The sequence below is a fragment of the Gallinula chloropus genome, assembly GCF_964237585.1.
Source record: "Gallinula chloropus genome assembly, chromosome: 3".
Classification (NCBI taxonomy): Eukaryota; Metazoa; Chordata; class Aves; order Gruiformes; family Rallidae; genus Gallinula; species Gallinula chloropus.
In genome coordinates this window covers 28,195,142-28,222,571 of record NC_140087.1, presented here as the reverse complement: position 1 = coordinate 28,222,571, position 27,430 = coordinate 28,195,142, and the positions used below count along the sequence as shown (strand labels likewise).

The following is a 27,430-nucleotide window of genomic DNA, read 5'->3' as shown; positions in this document are numbered from 1 at the left end:
TAAAGAGAGAATTTAATGTTTCTAGTATCAAATATCCAAGTCTTCATAAAATGAGGGTATGAAAAAATACATGAAATAAGTAGGTTGTATAGGTGATAGCAGAGTTGGAAAATACATTACTTTTACTCACTTAATTTGACCGTAGGTCTGTGCTGTCACAGCTCTGAATTTGGATAAAGCAACAGTAATTACAAGACCAGGTTCAGGCACTGTAAGCATGTTTTACTTTCTGTCAGGAAGTCCTGAGTGTGAGAGAGAGGCAATTGTGGATGGTGGGCTTCCTTCTGTGGTCTTTGCTTTATTACCAAAAAAATGGTGAGCCAGAAGCAGACAGGGAGAGGCAACCAAAGTTTTCAGCTTCAGAGTAGGTGTAAATCTCCACCTGTGATTCTGAACTTATGGTTGGGATTTCTACATCACCTCCCAAATTTGAAAAATTAGTGATGTCCAATGACAGGACAAGGGGCAATGGGTGCAAGCTGGAGCATAAGAGGTTCCATGCGAACACCTCTTTCACTAAGAGGGTGACAGGGCACTGGCACAGGCTGCCCAGAGAAGCTCTGGAGTATCCTTCTCTGGAGACATTAAACACCCACCTGGGTGCATTCCTGTGTGACCTAATCTACGTGATCCTGCTCTGGCAGGGGGCTTGGACTAGATAATCTTTTGAGGTCCTTTCCAGCCCCTAACAGTCTGTGATTGTGATGGTGAAGTGCATAAAATTGTGCCATATTGGTGAGGGAGAAGTGTGGAAAGAGCATAAGCAAGAGCGTAAGAGAAGAAGCATACAAAAATACAAAAGAAACAAGTTTGCATAAATATATTCTCTAAGATTTTTATAATCTTTGCAAGTGCATGGCATTCCTTCCAATAACCAGCTCTATAGAAGCACAGTGTGCAAACTTCTTAATGCTGTGAAATATTGCAGCCCTGGCCTGTGTTTCTCCTGCTCCCCTTCCTCTTCCGTGCAGCACTGGATGGTGATACCTGGCCATCTCCACTGAGGGCAAGTCATGCTTCAGGACCAAGCTTACAATGAAAGTCTTCAGAGGAGAAGCAGCTAGTTTATAAACTGACAGGGACATAATAAATGCAGTAATTCAATGCAATCAATAAATTACCTAACTGAATGTATATATCCAAAACAGTCTTGAGTGCCACTGCAAAAAATGTTGGCAGCCGAGACGCAGAATCCTGCTTGGAGTTTCAAAATCCAATTCAAAACATAGAGGAGGTTGATTTCAATACTGGTTCAACTGACATGTTCGATAACAGAACTGGGTTATGTAAAAGAATTTGGGAGAAAGCCAAACACTGGTTTGGAAAGAGAGAAAATGCAGCAGTCGAGCTTCTCTCTGGCTCTCAGGAGAGCTGAGCTTTGCTCTCCCCTGACTCGATGGGATCATTTCCTGTATTTATGGAAGCTTGGCTATTCCTGAAAGCACTGTGTATGTAAGTGAGTAAGCCCTCAGGTCTCTCACGTGGCAGCAAAAATCTGGTCACTGAATGATGATTTATAGACTTCAACCACATACTGACAAAGTCTGTGCTTGCTTGTCAAATATAAGAACAATTATAAGAAGAACCTTGCACTGGAGAATCAAAATGCACTTTTAAAATATTGACTGAGCCAGCTTCCCACATTTATGGGAGTGGTATGTTTCCACTTCAAGAAGATAAGGAAATAAATCAGTTTGCACAAAGTTCTGCTGTAGTTCTCCAGCAAAAGCAGGATCTGAGAGACCGGATCTCTGGATTCCCAGTCACCTCCCCCAGCCCCACAGCTGCCTTTCTAAGCTGCAGCTTACTTCTGCAGAATATGAAATGCTAAGTGCTTCTTTTTTAATTTCACTTTTACATTTGATTGTTGAGCAGGGCATGTCAAGCGTAACTTTGGACAAGACTGAGCATGCCGACACGCTGCACTGACACCACAGCAGCACTCACTGCTTTTTATGGCCAGAGCCTGGCTGCATTTCAGTAAATGGCAAAAGTCCTATTGGCAGTATGGCCAGAGTTTCAATTATAAATCCCAAATTAGCACTCATGGATGATGACATTAGGGCTGGTCAGAGGCACTCTACAAATTTCAGAGCTGTTGATAATACATATCACGGCTGTCATATGTCTTGGATGGTATTTATGTGAGCTGCGAGATGAGAACACTTACAGAGGGTCTTCTTGCATATGCATGTATCTACTTGTTTTCTATTTTTACCTTTTACTAAATCATATGTTTTATTACCTGTGCTGTGTTTACAATATTCTCTCTTGGCAAGTAAATTATGCCCGTTTCTCTTTGGCGTTGTCCACATTAACTAGAGAGGCAAACCATAGGCAAATCATGTCTTTTTACTGGGTACCATATCTTTTCAGTATGTATTTCATTATAGAATAATACTCTATCAACTTTTACTAGTTACTTACTGTACCATATTAGGGAAACCTTTAACATGTTCCAAGGGGGGGGGGGAAAGTATTTCTGACCACATTTAAAAAAAAAAAAAGAAAAAAACAATTATTATTTCTATGGTGTCATTAGTGCATGGCCTGGTACTGGAAGCTCAGACACTCTTCCTGGATGCTGCAACCTGAGGTAGCAGCAGTGGTCCTGTGCTGCTGGTTAGATCTACCAGCTGACCAGGTCTGCCTGGTGAGAGTCGGGAAGGAGGATTTGCTACAGAGAGAGAATCTGCTCCTGGCCCACACAGCCAGAATTGGGAACTTCCAGATTTATGGTTGGCAGGACAATACAATGGCAGTCCACTACATAGAGTTGTCCATCCCAGGTGTTTCCTACTGTGGGCTTGTCGCACAACGGGAGGGAAGAAGGGAGCAAAATCCTGACTAAAGTCTGCTAAGAAGGGGGAGCGGTGTGGGGAAGGTGTTTTAAGATCTGGTCGCATTTCTCATTATCCAACTCTGTTTTCACTGTTTGTGTAGTGTAGTGTAGTGTAGTGTAATAAATTAGATAGCTTTCTTTCCTTCACTTTGTGTTGAGTCTGTTTTGCCCGTGTCGTTGATGACAGGATGATTGATCTCTCCCTGTCCTTACATTGACTCCTAAGCCTCTCAATATATATTTCTTCCCCTGTCCAACTACAAAGGGGAGTGATAGACTGACTTTGGTGGGCATCTGGCCTCCAGCCAGGGCTAAACCACCATAGGGCTTCAGGAGATGGCTTTGTTCTTAGCTCAAACAGGTCCCTGTGAAGATGGTTGGGCTCAGATCAGACTGCCTGGTTGTGCAGATTCCTCTCAGGGAAGATTTCACAAGGATAAAGCTCTGAGTGAGCTGTTCTGAGCTCACAGCTGAGCCTGCCTGTGCCTGCCTGTGACAGACCTGGATGTCTGTCTGGGTAGACTCCCCCACAAATTAGTTCATGGGCAAGGGTAACTTCAAGCCTGGTTCACTTGCATCTGGCTCTGACATAGCACCCTATGCCACGGTGGCTGTGGGGCAGGAGGGGTATGCTACTGGCATGGGCCACCACTGGGCAGCAGAAGCCCCTCAGATGCCACATTCTGAAGAGCCTGTGGGAGGGCTGCTGCACCCACCTCACACCATGGTCTGTCCTCGTGTGGCCAGCAACACCTGTTTTGGGGCCCTCAGTGGTGTCATGTGCTGCAGAGCACCTGGCAGAGGGAAGAAATTGGGCTAGCATTTCATTTATCATGGGGAGGAAGCCAGTATAAACTTGACTCGTGTATAGTAGTACAACACCTGCTGAGAAAGCCAACCATAAAATTAATTGGCATGGATACAAGATATATACTTTTCCTAATCGACTCCAGTGCAATTATATCCAAAGGCCCTTTTTGCGGTCATTCACAGAGCTTAATTGCTATAGTTTAATATTACAATTAAAAAAGGCCTGGAAGGAGAGATGAATATTAGGCTCCTGATAAATGGTAATTATCATTTTGTGTAGATGGATAGAAAACATTTCTAATTAAATTATCCTTGTAACATAAATTGATAGTGTGATCTGGATAAAGTACTTCTGATTTCACATCTAGAATATTTCTAAGAGCACCAAGTTTGTGCTAGAATTTCAGCCAGCAGGTTGAATTGTCTTTTAAAAATGCCTGACTTTTCAGCCAATTTAGCAGCTTATCACAGGTTTCTGCAGCAAAGATGTTCTGCAATGATGGAATGATTCAAACACTGCATGGAGAATAAAGTAAAATAGAATAGTAAAATAAAATTGTGCAACTAGCGTAATCTCTTAGTTCTATGAGCACTGGGGATTCACAGTCTAGATGACAAGGACCCAAGCGTAATGGTCACACATTTTCTTCCTGTATGAATTTCATCTCCATCTGAGGATTTTTGCAAGACATAAACCACTAAGCTGATATTTGAAAACAGGAAAGCTCATTAGCAGCTCTCGGGAAGGGGGTGAGATGGGCAAGGAAGGTGCAGGTCATCAAGGTTTGAAAGAGAAGGAAGTGTGAAAGTTTGAAGAATGACCTGACGTATGATCTGTCCGTGCTCTGTAAGAACCCAGTGGTTACTGTATGCCTTGCTTTTCTTCCTCAGTAAGTGAGACCTGCAAATGCAGAGGTCTCCGCTGAAGGTGTCAGGCTGCACTTCAAGAAGTGGATTACAGATAATCATTCTAAGACGACCAGTAGCTTCATGGCCTAATACATGTAGCTGACACGTCAGGTGTTGATAGCAGCCCTTCCAACAGGCCTCATTAGATACTTGTTTTAAGTTCCTAGAGCAAGTACGCATGACTCCAACAGGGTATTTTTGAAGGGTGTACGTGGGAGATAGATGGCCACTGTCTGTCAAAAGATACTGGGAACTTTGTGTGAAGACACCCCGTACATATGGAAGACCTTGCCTGAGATTTTCTGCATGCGTGCCCTCTTCTGTATACAGTGCATTAGTGCTTCCTGTATATATCAAAATTTGGCACTACTGTATCTCTCTAAACGTTGCATTAATCCATCTGTCTGTCACTATGGTAACAAGGCTCCCTATTGATGACTGAAGAAGAGCTGAACCATTAAAACTAAATGTACATGGTTAAAAAAAAGGTGCTCACTTCATGCAGCGCTACAGAGACACAAATGGCTGAAAATAGGCTAATTAATATTTCTATGCATTATTTTATTCATGGTTATAGATATGAAATAAAGCCAATTGCTAAAACGGTCCTAAAATCTCATCTTTGCATCTTCGTATCTATTTATTACTTATTCTGAACTCAATATTAGAAAAATGTATATTTTTTCATAAGTCTGAATGTTCCATGCTATCTATTTGTCCTGAAGGGTGGAAAGATGAAATTACTATCTTACAGATACCAAGTACAAAGCAGATTAGAAATGTTGCTGAATATTTTACTGCACATATTCTCTCTCTCGCTTCCACGCTTGTAACATTGCCAAAATAAAATCAGTGAAGTGCACGCATTCATTAAAGGATCAATGTCCAACTGAGCACTTTTAGTTAGTTGGATCTGAGATTTTTGAGAAGTATAATGTTGTGGAAACTCTGACATAAATTACTGAACTTCATAAATCATTCTTGGACAATGAATTTCCATTTTTTATTACACTGGCGCCATGCATGCTATTAATGGTAGACTCGAGTCTATAATTCTATTAGGCTGTAAAGAGGTCTTTGGTTTTAGAGCAGAAATAAAGCTTAAAACTAACCACTGACATCTCATCTCCTCCTGCGTTCATTGGATGGTTCTTTTTGTTCTCTAGGAAAATGCTGTCTATTTTCTTTACCCTCTACAGATTTTCTTTTCCAAGCCTCTTGCTTTGCTCACAAGGTTAACAGTAATAACAGCTACAAAGTGGATAAAACGAGGGACCAGAGAAGAAACAGGAATACTGTGTTTCAGAATACATTGCCACATTCACTGAGCTGAAAGCATGATTATTCTCTTTTATGTCAGGATTTACAACTCTCTGATATCTTGTTTAAACTGTGGCCCTGATCTTAAAATAAACTCTTGGGTAGCTCACAAAGGCATTCTACCAGCCCTGTGGAAGACTGGCTGGTTGGAAGGTCTGATGGGGGGCATTGCTGTCTGTATGTGCGTGAGAGGGCAAAGTGTGAACATGTACACACGTTGGATGTATGTGCACCAGGCAGATTTTATTAAATCTGATGTTCTAGTGGGAAAACATTGAATTTTGGCCCTCTTACAGGGTATATGAACCCTTGGAATACCTGAAAGGTCAGCTGAACCTACTCAGTAAAACAAGGAGGCACAAATGCTAGGGTTTCTGATTCACAGCTCACATCTGAAATGCTTTTAGCTTAGCAAGTGGCTAGAGGAGCTTGCCAGGACCAACCACCTAATTGACCAACCAAACAATGAACCAACCAAACTCCTTCCCTCCCTTCATCTTCATGTGAAGAAAGGTGATCCCTTGATCTGATAGAAAAGAATACTCCTGTCTGGTACGATGCAGAGAGGCAAGAAAGAAGTAACAACTGAAGAGAGTCTTCCTGGTTTTTTCTCTGACAGAAAAGATGACATGCATTCTGAACTTCACAAATGCCAGGGTTGTGGCATGTACTGCCCTGGGTGGACAGAGACATGACAATATGATCTGACTACAAATGCTTTTGGGGGTATAAAAGTGGCAGCTGGCTATGCAGATGATAGCCACTTATCATATACGTTGTGATGTAATTTGCCTTTGTTCCAAGCAGTATGTCACCTCCACCAGTGGATCCAGTGAGACTTCCAAAACAGGGAAGAACTCCAGCCACAGACACAATTTCTCAATGTCCTTCTAGTTAGCTTGCTAAGATTATACAGAGACCTTTGTAGATCAATACAATTAATTCTGATTTTCTAAATGTTAAAACAACAATGTAGTATGTTCCCCGATTCAGTGAAATTCAGATAGTTTATTATATAAAGAATCCTACAGTGCAGTCTAAAGCATTCCTAGAGATGGGAAGTCCTTTGCTTTTTTACTTACAAAATTACACATTTTAGTAACATTTTAAAGAGAGTGGAAAAGATTGTGTTATAATTAAAAACTTAAAAGCCTTGCCTATTAAAAATTATTATTCCCATTCCCATTCTAATTCAATATTTGTGAGAGTATTTTATCTTTTTTCACCATTTTTAGAAATCATAAAATTTCTCTTTGATTTTTTTTTAATTGAATTTTGCAAGATCTGGACAAGATCCTTTGTCACTCCAGTGCATTCCTTTCCCTCTTAAATGCTTCTGAAAAATTCCTTTTCTTCAAAACATGTTGTTGTAATAAGAACTTGGTTCAAATCCTCACCTCATGCAAGAGAGCTACTTCTTTAACCAGCTGTATTTCTGTTTTCAATTTATGTAGCACCTATGTCCTCTCTCTCCAAATGCAAAAAATCTGTAGAGGGCTGTATCAATTCTCAACCACTCAACAGAGATACAGCATTTCATGATCAAAAATTTTATGCAAACAGCACAGTTTTGGGCCAGCTAAGATTCTTGCTACAGCACTCCAGTGTTTCCATCTGTCTCATGTTGATGTCCCCTCCCAAGGTTTAATTTCATCCATGTGCTGTGTGAATTACTCTCCATACACACATGGACAAATCGTAGCTAAATTTGAGAGAAATGTTCAACCTGACAGCTGCTGAGGATACCTGTCAGGCACTTGCTGGACTCCAGGCCCTATGTGATCTATTCCCACCTCAAAGAGAAGCCTCTGCTTTCCCAGTGTCTCCCAGTACTACAAACCAGGTAGGTGCCATTTTTTAAAGATCTCCCTTCTTCTTTCCTCCCTGACCATGCTGTGATATGTAAAGCTATGAGCCACACTGGGGATTCAAAAGGCTATTGGTTATCACACCCCAGCATTGCTGCTAAAACCTGTTTCCTGCGCTTGGTGATAGAGCCACAGGAAATTCCTGAATATCCCTGTTCTCTTTCACTTTCTCTACTGAAACTGAGGAAGATGTGGACAAGATGTCTGCATGCAGGAGTACAAGGTTCTTGATCTGCTTGCTGTCCAGCTGTGGCAGACAAGTGCTGTGAAGGAGGTGATGGAGGTGGGAGATGCACCAGCATCTCACCCACTAACACGGTCAGAGTGCTTTATTACTGAAATGACAGGTTCTTCAAAAGGTGTTTGGGCACCTTCTGACTTTCACCCCTGTTAAAATCTCATCCAAGAAGCCACATATCCTGTTGGCCCAAGCAACAGAACCAGTCCAAGCAACTTCCAGTGTGAGTATCCCCTTACTCGTGCTGGCTGAATTCAGTGTTTCTCCACTGAAGTGTTCTGTACAGCAACAGCAACACAAGATGAAGCATTAACATGTAAGCACTTGGCTTTCTTTAGTTTGAGAGGTTAATTATAGCCAAGTCTTCTACTTAGGAGAAATATTTTTACATTAAGATCTACATGTATTTTATAAAATGTTTTAATGTACATTTTTCTGCTTGCCTTCTATTTTGAGGAAGGGATTAGAAGGCAAATATTTTCTTCCCTCAGATCCTTGGCTGACCTTGTAGAGAATGTGGGCTGCCTCTGTCTGGAGGGGGTGTGGGGCAGGCAGCAAAGCAGCGAGATACAGTCAAGCTGCCCGAAAGCACTTAGGTTTTGTTCTTTGCCTTTCATGGCACAAGCCTGACAACTGACCTTTCCAGGGTATTCCTTGGCCTGGCAGCTTCTTAGAGGCAGGAGAGGCTTTAAACCTACAAGCTGTTGAGATGGAGGGTTATATGCTTTGGGTGGGTTGGTGCTTTTCATGACTTTGGAAGGAAGTGGGAAAAGGAAGTAGGGGGATTGGGTGTTGTTGGTCTTTTTGTATAAAGAGGGACAGGAAACTCATGCTTTTGTTTTCTTGAGGAGGTGCAGAGAAAGGAAGGAAATTGGTGCTTTTATTGAGTTATGTATGGAGAGAAAAATTTGCCCTGTGAGCACTGATCTGAATGAACACTAATTAAAGTAGTGCCAGTCTGGCCCTACAGACCCAGTGGTGCTTGGGAGGCTGTGCTGTTGCTAACACACATTTGCCTGCCATCCCTGGGCTTAGGATTGCTTGGAGGCAGCAGCAGTGGTGAGACAGATACAGACTGAAAGACATAGTCTTATGAGGCCAGTCCACATTGAAAGGTTCATCTACCCCCTCACACAGAGATAGTGTGAGAGCCATCTGGTCGTTGGGATTCTTACAGAACACAGAAAATTGGCACCCCCTGTACCCTGGCAGGCCATTTGGCCAGCAAGCTGAGTGCACAGTCCCTCCCAACACTGCATGTGTGCAGCTTGGCTGGGTATGAGCACTTCATCAGAGATAAAAAAGCTGCAATGCCTGGAATAAACACAGGTTCTCCAGCTTTGCAGAGGGGTAGAGAGTGCCAGCTACCCCCTCTGGAAGAGTGGAAAGTTGTCAATGACTGATAGTTTTTTTCTTTGAGAACCATGTAGACACAGCAAGCGTGAATGTGAATCCTGTCTTTTGTTCCCTGCAACAGGGGAGTCCACACTGGGATAAGAAAGGACATTATTTTCACTGTTGGTGAAAACTACATGGGGATAGAGGCCATGGAGGATGGCTTTGAAGATCTTGGCTGCAAACAGATCCACCTTGAATTTGCTGAAGCTAAACTGTACCAAATGCCTCCTGAATATGCATGGTACCCGGAATGCTAGTCTTTAATAACTAACTCTGAGACAGGCATCTCACATGTCACTTCCTGTCACCTAATATTCTTGACTACCTACTACTTATCCCAGATACAGACCATAACATGGTACCACAGGGCACGTTAGCCCCTAAGATGCAAAACCTCCTAAGTTGTAATGTATTTGTTATTGCAAAAAATTGGTCCTTAGGAAAAAAAAAGGAAAAAAAAATCTGCCTCATAAGTTGAGAGATTTCCACAAGGAGTTGAGATATGGCCTTTAAAGATGGCTTTCCTAGCCCAGACAGCAAGCACACAGCCTGGCATGTGTTCACAGTGCAGGCTATGCAGAAGTTACCGACGTGTGGTGGTTATGTATTGTGGTTAGAGCAGATAACTGCTGAGCTCTTGCGTAGTGCATAATAGGCAGGGCTGTGGTATGCAGATAAAAAAAGAAGTGGGATGGATTTTGCACTAAATACACTACTCCTAGCATGAAGAGGGGATGAATCCAGTCTGCTAGGAAAACCCTAGCTTTGACCTGCATGCCAAAAGCAGTCTGCACCAGTTGTCCTGAGTAAGAATCACAAAAATGTCTGTAGTTGAAGTGAAAAGATTTCTCCAGTGTCTGCTTACACACACCTGTGGCACAACTGAACACTGGGAGGAACTCCAGTTACTGGTAAACATTTTTGTTGTCTTTACCTCAAGTCAGTGTTTAAATTGTTCTCCCAACCCCATTTCTATCTGAAGGTTTTGGGGTTTTTTCTGATACATTCTTGCTAGTATTCTGTACTTACACTCCTTGTAATCAAATAAAACATACCAATCTGTAATGCCTCCAAGACTAATCGTTATATATTATTTATTGCATGAATAATTTTCTTTAGAATTCTGAATGGATTGCCTAGATTTACTGGTTACAGTCTTATTGGTTTAATATGTGATTATACTGCAGCCTGCCATTTGCTCATCAGGATTCATTTATATGAACACTAGTAGATTAGTATATACTAATTCGGAAAAAATTCAGATTTACAAACTCATTCTTCTATTTTGGTGTAAAAAGCATATGTTCTAATGCCTTTATAAGCCACTCAGAGTCACATTTAAAACCTTCTCTTAGCCATATAAATAATCCCATACCTTTTCTCATAAGAAGTTATTGATTTTTTTTTAAGAATAAATATTGGTTGAAATAATTAATGGCTAATAATCTCTACAGGAAAAAAAAACAGAAATATGCCTTATGAGGCCCACTTCAGCATATTTGAAGAAGACAAAGTTTTGAGAATGCTTAAAAGTGAGCCTTTACATTTATTGTGATATGAAATACACATTTATTAATTTAAAAGCACATTTCCATCAGATGATGTTGCATCAGCAACAGTGGAAGTAATTGTTAAAACTCTGGTGCCACAAACACGTATCTTCAGGCAGAAGCTTCTGAGCACAGCAGAGCCCATCCATTTAAGTGTTCACAGATATACAGGAATGTAGTAAATAAATGAACAAAAATAGCAGAAAAATATTTTTGTTCTATGCCTCTGACCACACTTGTGCATGATCAGTATCACATTTCTGTGGATTGTCAGACTTCCTTTCTCTACCACAGTGTTGTCAGCCATATGATTCATGAGTCATATCTAGTCTTTGTATACAGAGCTCATTGAATATTCAGATTCTACATACTATAAATTATCAAGCAAATGAATATTTTTGTATCCTGTTTTTTGGGGGGTGGGGTGGAAGGGAAGGAACCTAGGCTTTCCAAATTTGAAATTAATTCAGTCCTTACAGTGCTGCACCCTTGGCTCTGTCATGGTTTATTGTCCTAAAACAATGGCTCTGAGAGGTGTAAGATGACCCGTACTTGTACTCCCTTATTCTTTTAGCTCATTGTTTTATGGTAGGAAGGTGGGAAAGAGAGGTGGGTACGAAACTCAAGACCAACATTGGTGTTTACTGAAAGAAAGCATATGCAGTGGGGGAGGGTGGGTGGAGAAGAGATACAAAAACAAGTTGAAGGCAGGAAAAGGGGTATGGGAGAGAACAGAAAAGAGCTAGAGAAAAGCAATGATATAATGCTAAATCTTCCCCATTAATGACGCTGAACTGTGACAATGAAGCATTTAAGAGATTTTCAAAAGCAGTTAGCTCCATTTTAAGATGGCCTAGTTTAGCGTTCAGTGATGCAGATAGCCCCCCTCTGGGATTTTCAGAAGTCTCTAATTGCCTGATTCCTCCAGGAAAACTATTATGTGTTTTGTGCTATTCCATACAAACACACATCATAGATGTGTTCCGCTGACAGCAACGGATGGTTCTGCTGTAAATGCTCAGTGTGGAGTCCAAACCAGTGAAACAGCCCACGACTGTCATTACAAAGAAGCCTTTTCTCACAATGAGCGTCACGCTCCTGCCGGAGCTGGATGGCATCACTTTCCTGCGCTCCACTGCAGAGCACAAGTTCCTACTTTCCCACAGTACCGCAAGCGGCTGTTTGCTGAGGCAGCGGAGGAGAGAAAGGAAGAGGCAGCCAGGAAACATGCACAGAGGGGGGCACAGAAAAGGTTGTGTAGGAGATAAACTGGAGCATATTTGGGGTTATTCTTTTGTTGAACGGAGTTCAGTCCATTCTATAGCCCCAAGTGGGAAATAGGAGGGAAAAAAAGAAACACCTGTAAAAGGGGTATTCTTTTACACAGGGGATAATAGTTACAGAACTCTATCTCAAAACAGTTTTGCTATTTTAATTGGTTAATTAAAATAATTGTAGTTGATAGCACCCCTTTAATTATATGACCAATTGTAGGTGTGTATTTTATTATTTTTTGTTTTGTTTCCTATGGCAATTGACTTACACAATTGTTTAGTGTCGGTCAGACTTTCCTTCCCTCCCCAAAGAAAGACTTTGCTTGTCTGCATAGGAAAGTGAGTAGAAGTTTCAAGTATAATTCAATACTTAAATGTTTCTTGAAAATCAATGGAAGAAAGCCAAATTAATGCCAATGCTGTGGGAAGGGCTTGGTCATTATTTTCCCCATTATCCTGAGCAAGTCATAATGAGATGGCTTGTTCTGAGATCTGACAGTCCACTATGAGAGAGGAAAGTCCTGCTCTCCCTTCCTTTTCTGTTCTTGATCTGCATGTTGTCATCTGTTACTTTTTGCCACCTCTTGCAACTGTGGGACGCCTCCATGAGCACATCTGGTTGAGCCTGAAGTTCAGTGGCAGCCTAGACCAATCTAGCTGCTGCCTACAGTCCTACTTTCTGCTCTTATTTTATATCTATTTTAATTTATATTATATATATTTACAAAGAGGAAGACCCCTTCCTCTTTCACTTCCCTTTCCCTGGGCAATGTGTTCCTGCTTGTTCCCTTGTACAAGTCCTAGATGCTTTGTCACGTCCTTTGCTGAGTTGCTTCAGCACGATAAAGTGGCGGAAAATTAACCTGGTGGGGAAAAAAAGTGAATAGTTTTATATTTTTGCTGATACTTTTGTAGCAAGACAGCTCAGCAAAAGCTCCCCTAGGAGTGGAGAGACAGCAAGGGAGAGTGGAAGGCTCTGAGCAGAGGAGAGGATGGGGTAACTGCCACCCCTCACCACTAGTTTAGGAGTGGGGAAAGGAGGAGAGGGTGGCCTTCCTCCCTTGGTGCTAGTAAGCTGCTATTTCTGCTCAGCCACTCACCCATCTTACGTCACTTCACTTTCCGTCATTTGGTGGCAATGAGCTGGCCCGGGGTCAGGGTGTGAGAAGCTCCCAGTTAGCCACAGTATGTGACTCCTGTGTCACATGGGGACTGTCATGCAGACAGTGGGGAAAACAAGGTTGTTGTGATGGGGAGAGGAAGTCCAGCTCTGTTCACACAGATGCTCGTTTTGATATTAATTGATGCAAAAAATGAGGCCAGGCTCAAGTGAAGGAGATAGCAGTGGAGGCACCTAGGAGTCGGAAAGCAGATGTGCTGTGACGAGTGTAGATAGGTATGACCCACGATCATGTTTATGTCTCTGAAGTGCTAAGCTAATTTCCTGTATGTATTTGAGGGTGGGGGGTGGGGGGGGAAAGCAGGGTTTGTAAAGAGGAAGTTTACTGAAGAAAACATACTTGTTTGGTGAATGGGGATTAGGATAAAGCTGTATGAGCCATGTTGATCAAGAACCAGTAATGTGGAGGCCTGACCTTCACTGAACTATACACAAATTTACTCTGTATAGTACAACACATTGAATGATGCTGTTGTGCAACAAGCAATGATGAATACAAGGTTCTTCACAAGGAAGCAAAACATCAGACTGTAATTCAATGTTTGAGCAGTGTGCTCTACTAATACATGATGTAAGACTGGGGGAAATTATTTCCTGGCTCCAGTGAAGGAATGTTTGACGTGCTCCAAGACTGATAACACTGGAAAATTTGGGGTTTTTTCCTCATATCACTGTACTTTCCTGGCCCCTTCTTTTGCCTGGCTCATGTTCTGTGTCAGCTTCCCAGAATGAAAGACATTTTTCTTTCCCTCACAAGAAGAAATGTTCAATAGGGTTAAAATACCACACTGATCACCTCACACAATGCTCATGTTTATTTTTGCAGTTTAAATTTTAACACTTTGAGGCAGTCTCTCCTAAGCTTTGAAAACAGTCATTGATCAGGGAAACATGGCCAGTTCTGAAAACTTCTGGATTTTGATTGCATTTTAAGAATAATTCTCATTTTATCCTGCTGGAATAAATTAAAATGCCCATAGATTCTGAATTCTGTCTGAAGCAATGAAGCTATATAGTGAGAACCTTAAATAATAACTTTAAAAACTATACAAATATTCCAGACTTTTTATGATTAAGTGATTGCAGATTTTTAAATTAAACAACTGTGTTTCTAATGCTTCAAAACAGGTAAAAGCCACTCCAGTCAAGAGACATTTTTAACATGCAGTGGATAAATGTAAAGACAAAATTGCTTCTGGTTTCCAGAGTTTGCCATGAAAAAGCTTTCCTATCTCCTCTTGTCTGCTTAACTCACCTGCTGCAGAGCAGCAGTATATGTTACACTTTGTTGGAAGGCTGTATCATAAAGAACTAGTCATTTTGGTCTTTTAAAAGCAAAAACTATAAACTGAAAAACAGCAGAGAAAAATGTTCGTCAGAAAACAGGTTTATTGTAGAGAACTCATAGCAGTATGCACTGTTGATATTGTAAACTGGCATGTGTGGTGTACTGTAGTATTCAACAAGTCTGGACTTGCTGAAGCTACTTTCAGTGTGTTTCATGACAATGGTATTATCACTACTTCGACATTTTTTCTTCAATTTCTTTTTCAAAAGTCATTGTAAAAGATGTGGAAAATGTATATAAAATGTGCTTATGGCAGTGCCTAGTGTGCTTTCCAGCTGTAAGAGTATCAAAAAATCTTTTGGCTCAATACCTGTCCCTTCATTCCTCCTTTTTTTTTTTTTCTTTCTTTTTTTCTTGGAAGTAAACAGCAATTGATTTGTTGGTGTAGGAGGTGTGGAGTACGTATATGTCCAAAATGCTAGTCTGATGATTTTTGTTTATTTAATCACTTAAATGCTTTGTCTGATAAAGCTTCCAGAATAGTCAAGCAGATTCTGCCATGAAGCATGGCAACAGATGTTCTATATACATAAGGTGATGTGTCATCTCAGCAAATATTCTTCCCTCTTGTTTTATGACTTGCCCTCATGACACCTCCACACTGCAGACAGGGTAAGAGATAACAACTTCCAGTGGCAACAGCTCTTTCATTAGCATTTTCTTAACACAGTCTTTTTTTTTTTTTTTAAAGAAAGTAATGTTGCTGCAACATACTCATCATCTATTGCAGGAGATCAACCTGAGTCACAAATAAGAAACCAGAAGAGTACATACTGTAAGACATGATCTTGCAAAGTTTTATGAATTGAGAACATTTGTCCTACCTACTGTGTTTAAGATGTAATCTATTCAGTACCTCAAAACAATTTGCATTAATGTTGTGAATACATGATAACAGATGCCTTCAAGAATAATGCTGAATTGTGTGAAATAGTAGCTGCATAAAGACTTCTTTTCTAGGGGAGTTTTCAAATTGTTCTACAAAAATCAGAGTTGTTGATGCTGTGTTCATGATGTTTGCAAAAGGACATCAATAATACTCTAAATTCCAGTGCAATACTGGCACTGACTAGCGACTAGAACAGGCTATCATGAGAAAAGTATAATGTGTGGCAGTGGATAATCCTGTTGGTATCAAAATAGATTCACTACTGAAAGTAAAAGTCTGTTTGTTCTCTGAGTTTGACTTTTTCCAGCCACTCCTCAAATTCCTTTGTGTATTTCTCCCAAATAATATGGTAAAGTTCACTTCCCAGCCATAACATCTGTGGAACGAGACAGCAGCTTGAACAAGGTGCTGGTATTGTTTGCAAATGTTTTGCTTCTGAATAGTGTTTCTGAAATTAGCCTGAGTGCTACCTGTGAAGATAAGCCAACAATGACAATTTTACATAAACTGTTTGCGAATGTCTAAAGTATTTCATAATCTCAGGAGAGAATAGTGCCACTTGACACCACACAGTCATTAATATTGTCAAAGTGCTGAAGACAGATCCCCAGCAATATGCTAATAAAAACCTGACGAGGACTAAAAATGCTTGCCTGAGCCACAAAATTTCTGTCAGCAGCCTTCTGCTGGCATATATTGGTGCTGTACTCATGACGACAGAAATAAAAATTATTAGCTGTTTATAAAGAACATTTCAAAGAATAAAAATGCTGGAATATCTAAGTTATGAGACAGCAGGCAAACCTGACAACAGATACTACAAGAGGAGGAGAAGACAGGGAGGAATTACACAGTAGCATCTATTACAGATAGGGAAAAAGGATGGCAATGCAATTGCATGTGAGATACCAGAAACTGGTTTTATGTCCTGCTGCCCACTCACCAAAGGACTACTCCTTCACACCTTGCAGTGGAAGACACCCCTCCATATTTTTCCCATGTGGCATTAACATTTCCAAAACTGTTCTTGTGTATCAAAAGAAAATGGACCATAGACTCACCAGGAGAGTGTCTGCCAGGCTACTCTGTGTAATTTGGTTACCAAAGTAATTAATTTCTTCCAAGGAAGGGGGAGTATCTAGTGCTGGTCAATCTGTTCCGTGGTTCCTTTGTTATCGGGCAGTATTTATGGATGAAGAATTAGCTTATATTACATTAAAGGGATAAATATTTCATTCCAAAATTAGAAATGGAATCATGAAAACAGGAAACACATTATGTACAAGAACTCAGGAGCATCCTAACACTGTTTTTCTGGTGTCTCTGCTAGGACAACATTGAAGGGAGATGCAGGCTGATTGCAATGTTATCTTATCTCCTTCCAATATTTTTTTCCAGTATGCTTTTTGGTTTTTTTAACGGATGATTAATTCCTACCATGGGTCCCAAACCAATCCATCCTCTGGAGGTTATAAAGCTCCCCTAGCGAATTGCAAACCTTTGTAAAAGACGCATCAGAGTGACACTCTTGTTAGTACCGTGCGTGCCTGCTTTTCTGTAGCAGTCTGAGGAGAACACACTGGGCAGACACAGAAGCAGCTTTGAGAGTTGTTCTCTTAGCGGTGGGAAGCCCTCATCCCTGGGCTCTCTTCAGAGGGTCCTGCCCCTGGTGCCATTCCGCACCAAGGCGGCACTATGCGAAGAGGGCTCAGCGCAGGATTACGTTTCTGGGAAAGTTGTTACTTTGTGGCTCGTACCTCTTCAGCATCAGCCTCACGAAGCCAAGACAGAGTAAGGGCTTACCTGGACACCTCAGCGTTGGTGGACGAGCCCGTTTCTTCCACCAGTGTAAGGGAGGGCGGGGACGCCGCTGCGCCGGCATGTATGAACGGTAACCGGCACAACCGCCTGTCGGCCCATCTCACCGGCGCGGCGGCGAACTTCGGGCAGGCAGGACAGGAGCAACCCCTCGGGTTGCGCCAAGTGACCAGGGACTCACGGAGGGGCTGCGCCGCGCCCAGCTGGATGGGCCAGCGGTTGCAGCCCCGGCCCTCAGGCCTGACTGAAATACAAGCCCGGACACAGCCCCCACTCTCGGCCGCGCCCAGCCCACCGGAGAAAGGCAGGAGAGGAAGGACAGGGCTTGCTTCGAGGGAACGGGGACCCTACGAAGGGCCAGCGGCGCAGGGTACAGCCGGGCCGGGCGAAGTCACCCCCAGCCCCGCACGAGGCTGCAGCCACCCCCTCAACGCCGCCGGGACAACTCCCCCCGCCCGCTCTGCCCTCGGCTGGCGCGGGGCCCTGCCAGCTCCCTCTTCGCCCCGCCCCCTCCCGCCGGGAGGGCTCGCAAAGCATGTCGGAGCTTGTAGTCCCTACCACCGCCCTGCCGCCTCCGGGGACGCTTCGCGTGAGAGAGGGAGGCAAACTACAACTCCCAGCGGGAGGAGGGGCGAGCTTCTGAGCGTCCGTATCGGAGCCCGCACGGGGAGGGAGACTGGTCCCGTTAGGTCGGGCCGCGGGGGCGGGGTTTCTCTTTCCCTCTCGTTCACCCGCACAACTCGTTCGCCGTCGGCTCGGCAGCTGGAGAAGCGGAGGTCGGGGCCGTCGCCCGGGGCTAACGGCAGACACCGTTCGCGGCTCGGCAGCGCGAGCCTGTGTGCGCGCGCGTGTGCCGGGGGCGGCGCGCGGTTGGTTGCGTGGGCCGGGGGAGGCGAAGGGCTGAGCGGTTGCCCCGCGCGGGCGGGGAGGCGGCGGCAGCAGCAGCGGGGCTGTAGCGCAGGCACTCGCCGCCTGCTTCGTTCCCCGGCGCCTCTGGCCCGCCCTGCGGAGGCGGCGATGGGGAAGAGTTAGCGCTGTCGCCGCGTTTCAGCGGCCGGAGAGAGGGCTGGGCCGGGAGCGCGGCCCCCCGCCGGAGCTGGTGCGGGGAGACCTGCCTGCCCTCTCGCCGGGAAGCCACTGACCGCGGCGGGGGGCGCGTGCCTGTGTGGTCCCGTCCCTCGCCGCCTCCCCCCGCTCCTCCCGCGGGCGGCTGCCGCTGCGGTGGTTACCGCCTCCCCCTGAAGATGAAGAGGTGGCAGCTGCTGCTTCTGGGGCTGGCTGCTGGGGAGAAACCTGGGTAGAGGCTTCAAAAAAAACAAGGGGAGGGGGGGCAGGAAAGTCGCTTCTCTCTGGCTCGCGGTGTGGGGGAGCCGGGCCGTTTTCTCACCTTGCTCTGGGCAACAGCACAGCGAAACTAGGGCCGCCGGCGGGAGCCGCTCCTGTGCACCGAGGGGAGGGGGCAGAATGCGTGGGGGGCCCCGGCACCGCCGCGGGCCGTGGGCGAGAACCTGCGCCGCGGCGGCGTGCGATCGCCCGCGGTGGCCCTGAGGCGGACCGTGAGGATGGTGAAGCGAGGGAGAAGTCCCGGCAGTGATCTCCCACCGGCGGCGAAGCCTCCCTCTCCTCTTCCCTCAACCTTCTTTCCGCACGGCCGCCCGCCCCGCGGGGCTGAGGCGCTGGGGAGCATGAGGCGGCGGCGGGGACCTGTTGTGTAGGGGGAGGCGGGGGTTAAGCGCGGCGGCGGCGCCGCCCGGGGCGCGGGGCGTGAGGCGGGGGAGAGGTTCGGCCGGGAGGGAGGATGAGGACCTGCTGTCGGAGCGCTGGTGTCTGTCGGGGACCGGTCCTGCCCCGGGCTGCCTCGGGAGAATCCCCGGCGGTGGAGTCGTGACAGGGGAGACGGGCCCCGGGAAGCCCTGCGCGCCCAGGTCCGCGCGGAGCGGCCGCCGCTTCCCGCTGAATTGCGGCTGCAGGAAGAGGAGAGCTTGAAGTGTTTCTCGGAAGCTGGAGTTGCAGCCTGGTTTCTTTATTGCTTTTTTTTTTTTCTTTTTTTTTCCCCCATTAATGATTACCCGTGTCTCTTGAGGGAACGTTTTAGGAATGGTCATTTTTAGCAGCGAGATCTGCGCAAAGGAGGATTATAACAATCTCTATGAATGATAGACTCGACTGCTAAACCTTGCCTTGACCCTCGGAGAGATCTCTCAGGGTTTGCGTGGGAAGGAAAAAACCAACCTTCCTATTTGAAAATAAACTTAAAAAAAAAAAAGACTAATTTTTTTTTTATTGGAGAGCCTAACTGCTTTGTAATTACTTTTTTTTTGGTGTCTTGTTTTGTGATAAGTTGTTTTAAAAAAGGATTGTCTTACATGGTTGCTTTGTAACTGGTGAAGGAATGATCCCTCTCAAGCGTTTCTAATATGACAGCTTTGGTTTCTGAAGAGTTAACTGGTGTTTGCATGATACATCTATTGCTAGTCCGATAGCAGACTTTTCATTTGCTTTTTTTTATTGACTGGGGCTGGTGGAGAGGGTTTTCTTGGTCAGAAGAATACTTGCACATATTACATTGTATATATTTTTGGTGGGGTTCTCCCCACATTTTACTTTTTCTTGATGACTCCTGGAGGTGGTAGTGGGCCCATGAAAGACTGCGAATACAGTCAGATCAGCACACACAGCTCTTCGTCTCCCATGGAGTCTCCCCATAAGAAAAAGAAATCAGCTCCCAAGAGAAAATGGGAGGTTTTTCCTGGAAGAAACAAATTCTTCTGCAATGGGAGGATCATGATGGCACGACAGACTGGAGTCTTCTACCTGACTCTTGTTCTCATCTTGGTCACCAGTGGACTCTTCTTTGCATTTGAGTAAGTGACTTTAAAGTCTTCTTATCTTTATTATCTTCCTCTGGTTATTTAAAGTGAATGTGTTTATCCAGATGTCATAGAGAATGCTGAGTGAATTCAGCTAATGTTGGTTTATATAATTGAAAATACGATACTGAGGGACGTGCAATCCTGTTTGGCTTATTGTACTCTGGAAAACTGATGTTGGAGCATTAAGGTTGTAATGCTTTTATAACGCAGGATTCCAGCTCTTGCTGATGTTGCAAGAGGAGTGTAAAAGAGCAGGTTTGGGATGGTCAGGAAATGATCTAGCTTATTGTCTGTCAGTTACTCTGCTGGCAATCAAAACGGGCAGGTGCAAAAATACTGACCCTTTGTCACAGAACTGAATGCGAGGAAGGAATATCTTTCATTAGTTTATGAATTAGGCCATTTTTTTTCTACTGAGAGCATTTGGTAGCTTGTGCATGAGAATTCCAACTTAGTTTTTTTTTTAAAAAAAAAGAGCCGTACAATTTTGCTTGTACCTAGCTTTCTGCCACTAGGTAACAGCATTACTTTCTGTTTGTGATGTTAACTTGTACGTGGTCATAGTTTAAGCTATGTTTGTTCTGGAGTTCAGGTTTTATTTTTTAAAGCAGTCTTCTGGTGTCCTCGTAGGGCTTTTTTCTCTGTTGCTCTGAATCTCCAGGAGTCCTTTTCATCAATATCAATTGAACACACAGTGGCAACAAATCAAATGTACTGATTTTTACACTTACGTGTGAGTGGTTAAATTAACTGTGCATGACAATAAAGAATTAGGCACTTGATATGAACAATACACTTTAACATTTGCTTTTTTTTTTTTTAAAGCCCTCAGTTCAAAGGTGCTCGCACTGCCAGAACACTTGCTATAGTAGTAATTGATTTTTTTTAAAGGAGTTAATGCTGCTTTACCTGTTTTGGGGTTTGTGACGGGGGAAAAAACCTTCAAAATACACATACAGCTCTTAGTGTTTTCTTGAATAGGAACTATTATTTCTGAGTAAGCTTCACTGTTGCCTCCAGAAATTGTTTGCTTTGCTAAGTGGTAGAATTGCACAACAGAGGTCATTCATTACTTGGGTGTCTTGAGGAAGAAGACATTAACAAACCCTAAATTGTACCAGTTAAATGTAGACTATCTTAACATACTGGTAGCTGTAAAGAAGGTCAAAATGTTCAGCAGGTAACCAGTGGTTAAATACATGTGTGTGCTCAGCAGATGAATTGTCTTTAGTGGGCTCCAGATTACTTTAGAGGGACTTATTAATTGTAAATCTCCTGCAGACATGGTCAGTGATGGCATCCATGTACTGCAAGTGTGTTTACTTTCCTGTTTTAAAGAGGTATTAAAGGTGTAACCTGGTAGTATTGCATCAGGACTGGGTGCTACTACTCTGTTTGCCATGATTAGGCTTGGTTTTGGAAAGCATTTCTGTGTGGGCTGACACTTGCATCCATGTGCAGTCTCATCACCTGCAGCAAAGCCTCTGAAGGCAAGCACTGGACTTCCTGCCAATACCAGAATGTAAATGTGGTCTCAAAACCGTAATGATTTTTAATCACGATTGTAAAACTTATTTATTAAGCCACCATTTGCAGTTTATTTATACATTCTAACACTTTGATCCTCCAGAGATAAATATTCTCTGCAGCTGCGTGATTCAGAACTGTTAAAGCAGGGTGACCTGCTAGCTGTTCATCATCTTATGATTTCACTACTGCTGCAAGTTATGTGCTCTATCAGAGTTGAACACTACCACTTCTATTGTGTCTTTGAGCTTATTTGCAGTGTAACTGTATGTGACGGGCAATATTTTTAGTCAAGCTACATCATTTTGATATATAATTGGTGCTTATTCTAAGCAGAAATCTTGAAGCAGGGAAATATCTTTGGCTTTATATAACTATATAAATGTGTGTGTACTGGACCTGAGTCATTCTTGTATCACTTGTACTCCTCCTTTTAAGGAAAATCAAAAGTAGAGGTTGGCAGTTATTTCATTTTTATAATAATAAGGTAGATATTTTGTCTTTAAAAAAGCACTTGCACTGGAAAACTGTTACTCATCCTCCAAATCCTAATTAAAAAACAAACCTTATGACTATGAAAATAGTATGCTTGTGATATGTGAATTGCAGAAGGTTGTTAATCTCACAAGGAGGGGAGTCTCTGGTTAAACAGTATTACTTTGAAGCAGTTTCTAATTGCATCTCTTCTATTAGTCTGGAGTTACTATTTATTTATCAGTTGATAGCATCTCCAGTTGGAAGGGTGTCATTTCCGTTATTTGGCAGATTTAGTTATGATGCTCCTAATTAACCGGCTATTTGCAGAATATGAGGAATACGTGTTTCAGTGATGGGCATGTTCCTTGTGTGTCTGAACTGTAATGTCAGACTCATCGAAGAGGAAGTTACTCTGTGTGTTCATGGAACCGTTTGGTCTTTTTGCTACAATTGAAATAAATTATTTTGTTCCCTTTGGTTTTGGAAGCTGTAAAATAGGTACTCATGTTCCAAGTCATTCCCTTGCAGGCAGTGAAGAGGGAGAATAGGAAAGAGATTACTTTGACAGCTAATTCCTGGGGAAGCATCGTGCTACCGTAAATGCTTGTCCTTTATCCTTTCAGCTTCATTTGTTCCTCTAACATGATTTTCCCCCCCCTTTCTTTCATTTTACTGTTGACACCCATTCACATCCAGAGCTGTATCCCACATGCTTTGGAATCCTGTCCAGGGGAGAAATACATATCTCTGAATCAACATATCCTAGCCACTCAAAACCAAACATATGTCATACATCTTGACCTGTATAGCTTTTGACATTGAACTTTGTAATCTTTATTTCTTCTACCTGCTTTTCCCAGCTCTTTTTTTTTTGACTGGTTTTACTCCTTTCTCTCTGTTGACTTATCTCTCCGATACACTCTGAGTACATAACTACTACCTGCTTTTATCATTTCACTGTTCTATTTCGTTTCTGAAGAGATAAGCCAGAACTTGCTTAAAAGAAAAACAACAAACCATAAGCTTTCAAGCAAGTGAAGTATTAATAATTCCTGCTTCCCTTCTGAAGGGAGTGCAAATAACAAGCAGGTTTATTTTTATAACTTGTCTAATAAATATAACATGAATTATTGCAAGCACTTTTGGGTCCCAAGAGGAATGCTGTACTTGCTGTATTCTTAAAAATAATGCGTATTTTAAAATCCTCAAGATGAGGCACCACAAATGACTTAATTTGTCTTTAAAATTTGGGTATGTTATTTTATCTTGGAAATATATTTCATAACCCTAAACTTGTGATATTTAGCTGGCTTTTTTCTTTCAAAGTTGGCTTTGTGTTGAACTTCCTCTTTTTCCTTTGCCCTATTACACACACACTTTATTTATTTATTTATTTATTTATTTATTAAACTATTCTGTGCTCATGTAAAAGTATCTTCATGCAAAGCTTGGAGAACAAATTCCTTTTCTCAGAGCAAAGATAGCATCCACAACTGAAGGGCAGATCTCACTGCTGTACGGAGCCAGTGCAACCACTGTATTTGCATAAAGACCTTTATTAGTGCAATAAAGAGGACTTCATACTTTCTGCTTTTATTCATCTAGGTCTACATACTTAAAAGAGAAAAGAACCTTCTGTGCCTCTGGTCATTTGGGGGTACTGGTTTTGTAGGTTACCGGGAAGAAAAACAGAGGGCAAACAAGCATTTGACATGGTAGGATTAGTGAAACAGCATCTTGTTAAATGGCAAGTCCTGTGTGGATGCATAAGCCTTGTGAGTTCTAGAGTGGTGATAGATGAGTTTGGCTGCTTTGCTACTGTAAGGGAGCGCTGTCCCTGCCTGCCAGCTCCCTTCTTCTTGGACCTCACTGCCCAGGTAGCAGGAGGGAACATGTCTGCACCTGTGGTGCTTCCGTTCAGGCTGGCAAGTTAAACTTCCTGTAAAAGGTGGGTTTCAGTGAAGTCGGCGGCTGAACTGAATTGACTCAGGCACAGTCATGTTTTCTTCTGTCAGCTCACTTGCAGGGTGAGTAGCTCTGGAAGAAGGTTGGAGCAGATGGTAGGATGCCGGAAGGGCTGAAGCAGTGCAGCTCTTTTCTCTGTAAACGTGAGTCAGAGCCCTATCGCTTCTGATACAGTTTGACACTTGCACTGATTCAACAAACTGGCAATAGGATTTTTTGTTTGAGCCAGTTAAAATTTACATTTTTTTGTGAGCATTTGTGTAATTGCATTGTTGTTCAAAAGATGGATATTGGAAAATTATTTAAACTGAGACTGTTTATGTGCAAATGTGTGCACAAATCATTGCTTTCCATCGGCTCTTGCAGCTGCTGGCAACCTGCTCTGCTGTGTGCCTCCCACTTTGAAAACCAGCGTGACTAGAGGACATTCATGAGTCACACTTTCTGATGCAGTGTAGATTGTTCAATATTGAACTTCCGAAGTGGTGTAACTTGCTGCTCGCTGTGACAAATGCCTGTGTGTAAACACTGATGTCAGTAAGCTGAACATTTTCACTGTGGTGTCAACAATCATCTTTGTCTTATGGCAAATGCTTTCTGTTCTAGCAAGAGGTGGATTCTAGTGTGAGGTCATACTCCAAGCAGATGGAATGTGCTTCATCTGATAACTTTCTCTATCTTTCTTCCTCTGCTCTTAAGATGAGTAGGTTGCTTGCATCTTTTGGGGAACGTGTCTTTAAACTACCAAGTTCTTAAGAAGTGCTGCCAATCTGACATCAGCTGTTAAAAGCTGACATAAATTTCTAGGGTATTTTCTGCTGAAGATATAAAAATGGATTTTAAAGTCAAAGTCATGGCATATAAACTAAAATGATTGTTCAGCAGAGAACTGCATCATTTTCGCCATGGAAGGCAGTAATTGCCTAATTGTGCATAGTGATGTAGGCAAATACAGTGATGAGTAGGTGTGTTTTTTCCCCCAGTTTTCTCTGTTTAAACAACATATCTGTTATTCAGATGAAACCAGAGCAATATTTGGTTCTCATTTTGCCATATTGCACATCTCTTCTGACTTAGACTTACTGGATTCCATGTCTTTTTCACTAATCTTTGGGATTTACTTTTTGTATTGAGTTTTTATATATATATATATAGCAAAAGATATGGCAGTTTCCCAAGGGGTGGTATTTATTCTAACCACATTATTTATTCTTTGCACTTAAATTACCCTAGAAATGTTAACTGTCAGAATCAGGCACAAAGTATATCTAATACTTTTTTTTCCTTGGCAAAGGACTTCCCTTTCCTTGGTCACAAAAAAGTTTACTTAATTCTTCTAAATTTACCAGTGATCAATGCACATACGTCTGCTGAAGTTTCTCCCTGGACAAAGGGGAATAGTTTTGTACTGACCTATCTTAAAGTAGCAATTCATTGAGCAGGTATGTTAATTTACACTTGTAAGCCTACTTTGAATGAATTATATGATATAAATTTAAATCATTTTACCCAGAAATGTACTAATTAGATTTGATAGATATTATGTCATGCACTTCTGCTTTTCAAGAATAGGTATATTTATGTGGAAATGGATAATTATTAAATGCTTCGTTTTTCATCGTAAAACTATGTGAGGATAATAGGCTAGACACTGACCTCTCTTGTTTTTCGAAGTCATACCTTTATTTCCCCTGGAACTGCAGAGGCTTTTTATGATTTTATAACACTAGCTACTTTGTCAAAGGAAATGTTAAATGCTTTTTTTTTTCCTCCCGAGAGTGTTTTTTTTGGGGGGGGAGCGAGGTGTTGGTGTTTTGTAGTGGTGTGGGGTTTATTTTTTCTGTTCAGCGTAGTTGATGGCCTTTATCTGTTGTTTCATGGAGAAGACATATTAAAAGGTAGTTTTTAGTATTTTGATTTATACTCCTTTCTCGCCTACAGTTCTACTTACTTTTTTCTTATTTTTTTTCCCTCTGGAGGGAAGTAAAAGTAGGGAGTGTAACAGTGTAAGAAGTCACATTGGCTTCTCGGATACCACATCCTCTCAGGACCTTGAGGAAATCACAGTGTAGCTTTGGACTGTCAGTACATACACATCTTCAGAGTGAAATGTGAACGTCTCCTTTGCCTGATGTCACCCTGACCTCTTGGAGAAAGATTCCATCACAGCCTGCTTGGGGGGATGATTTCCTCCTCTCATCATTGCTCAGCATGATTGTTGTAGATAGGTGTAAATTCTCCTCTGGGATATTTGGAAGGTAATTTCAACAGTTTGGTTGAATAGAATAGACTATTTCATTTGGAAAGGACCGATAGCAATCATGTAGTCCAACTGCCTGACCACTACAGGGCTGACCAAAAATTAAAGCACGTTATCATGGGCATTGTCCAAATATCCCATAAACACCGACAGGCTTGGGGCATTGACCACCTCTCTAGGAAGTCTTTTTCCAGGGTTTGGCGGCCCTCTCAATAAGGAAATGCTTCCTAATTTCCAGTCTGAACCTCCCTTTGCACAGCTTTGAACAGTTCCCAGACGTCTCATCAGTGGATCCCAGGGAAGAGGCCGGCATCTCCTTCTGCACTTCCCTTCCTCAGGAATCTGTAGAGAGCAATAAGGTCACCCCTTCTCTCCACACTAGACAAGCCAAAATCCTCACCACTCCTCACAGGACATTCTTTCAAGCCCTGTTCCCTTCCTCTGGATGTGCTCAGACTTCCACATCTTTCTTAAATTGCAGGGCCCAGAACTGCACACAGTACTCCAGATGAGGCTGCACCAATGCTGAGCTGTACAGCAGGATGACCACTGCTTTTGACCAGATGGTTAAGCTGTGTTTGGTGCACCCCAGGGTGGGGTTTGCCCTCTTGGCTGCCAGGGTGCACTGCTCGCTCACATTGAACCTGCTGTTGACCCCTCGGCCCCGATCCTTTCGAGTAGGGCTGCTCTCCAGCTCCTCATCTCCCTCTTTGGTGGTACTCTGTCTTAAGTGTGAAAGCCCTTTATTCTTTCCTATATAAATGTCTTCAAATATTTACAACTGCTGATGGATAGTACTTCTGTATGTCTTCAGCCTCCAAAATGTGAGGTTGCATGCTTTGTGACAGCTGTTTGACAAAAATGTATCTTAATTTATTCCTCAA

General features: G+C 42.8%; 1 protein-coding gene across 1 annotated transcript in view; it reads left to right on the top strand.

The window, feature by feature from the left end:
- Nucleotides 1-20,057: 20,057 nt before the first annotated feature.
- ZDHHC14 (zDHHC palmitoyltransferase 14) overlaps nucleotides 20,058-27,430 on the top strand; it is a gene marked incomplete at its 5' end in the record, with an annotated part of 101,362 nt that continues 93,989 nt past the window's right edge. Inside the window, one exon of the mRNA XM_084261978.1 lies at nucleotides 20,058-20,308. Within this exon, the coding sequence (XP_084118104.1) occupies nucleotides 20,058-20,308 (251 nt within the window). The remainder of the gene's footprint in view (nucleotides 20,309-27,430) is intronic.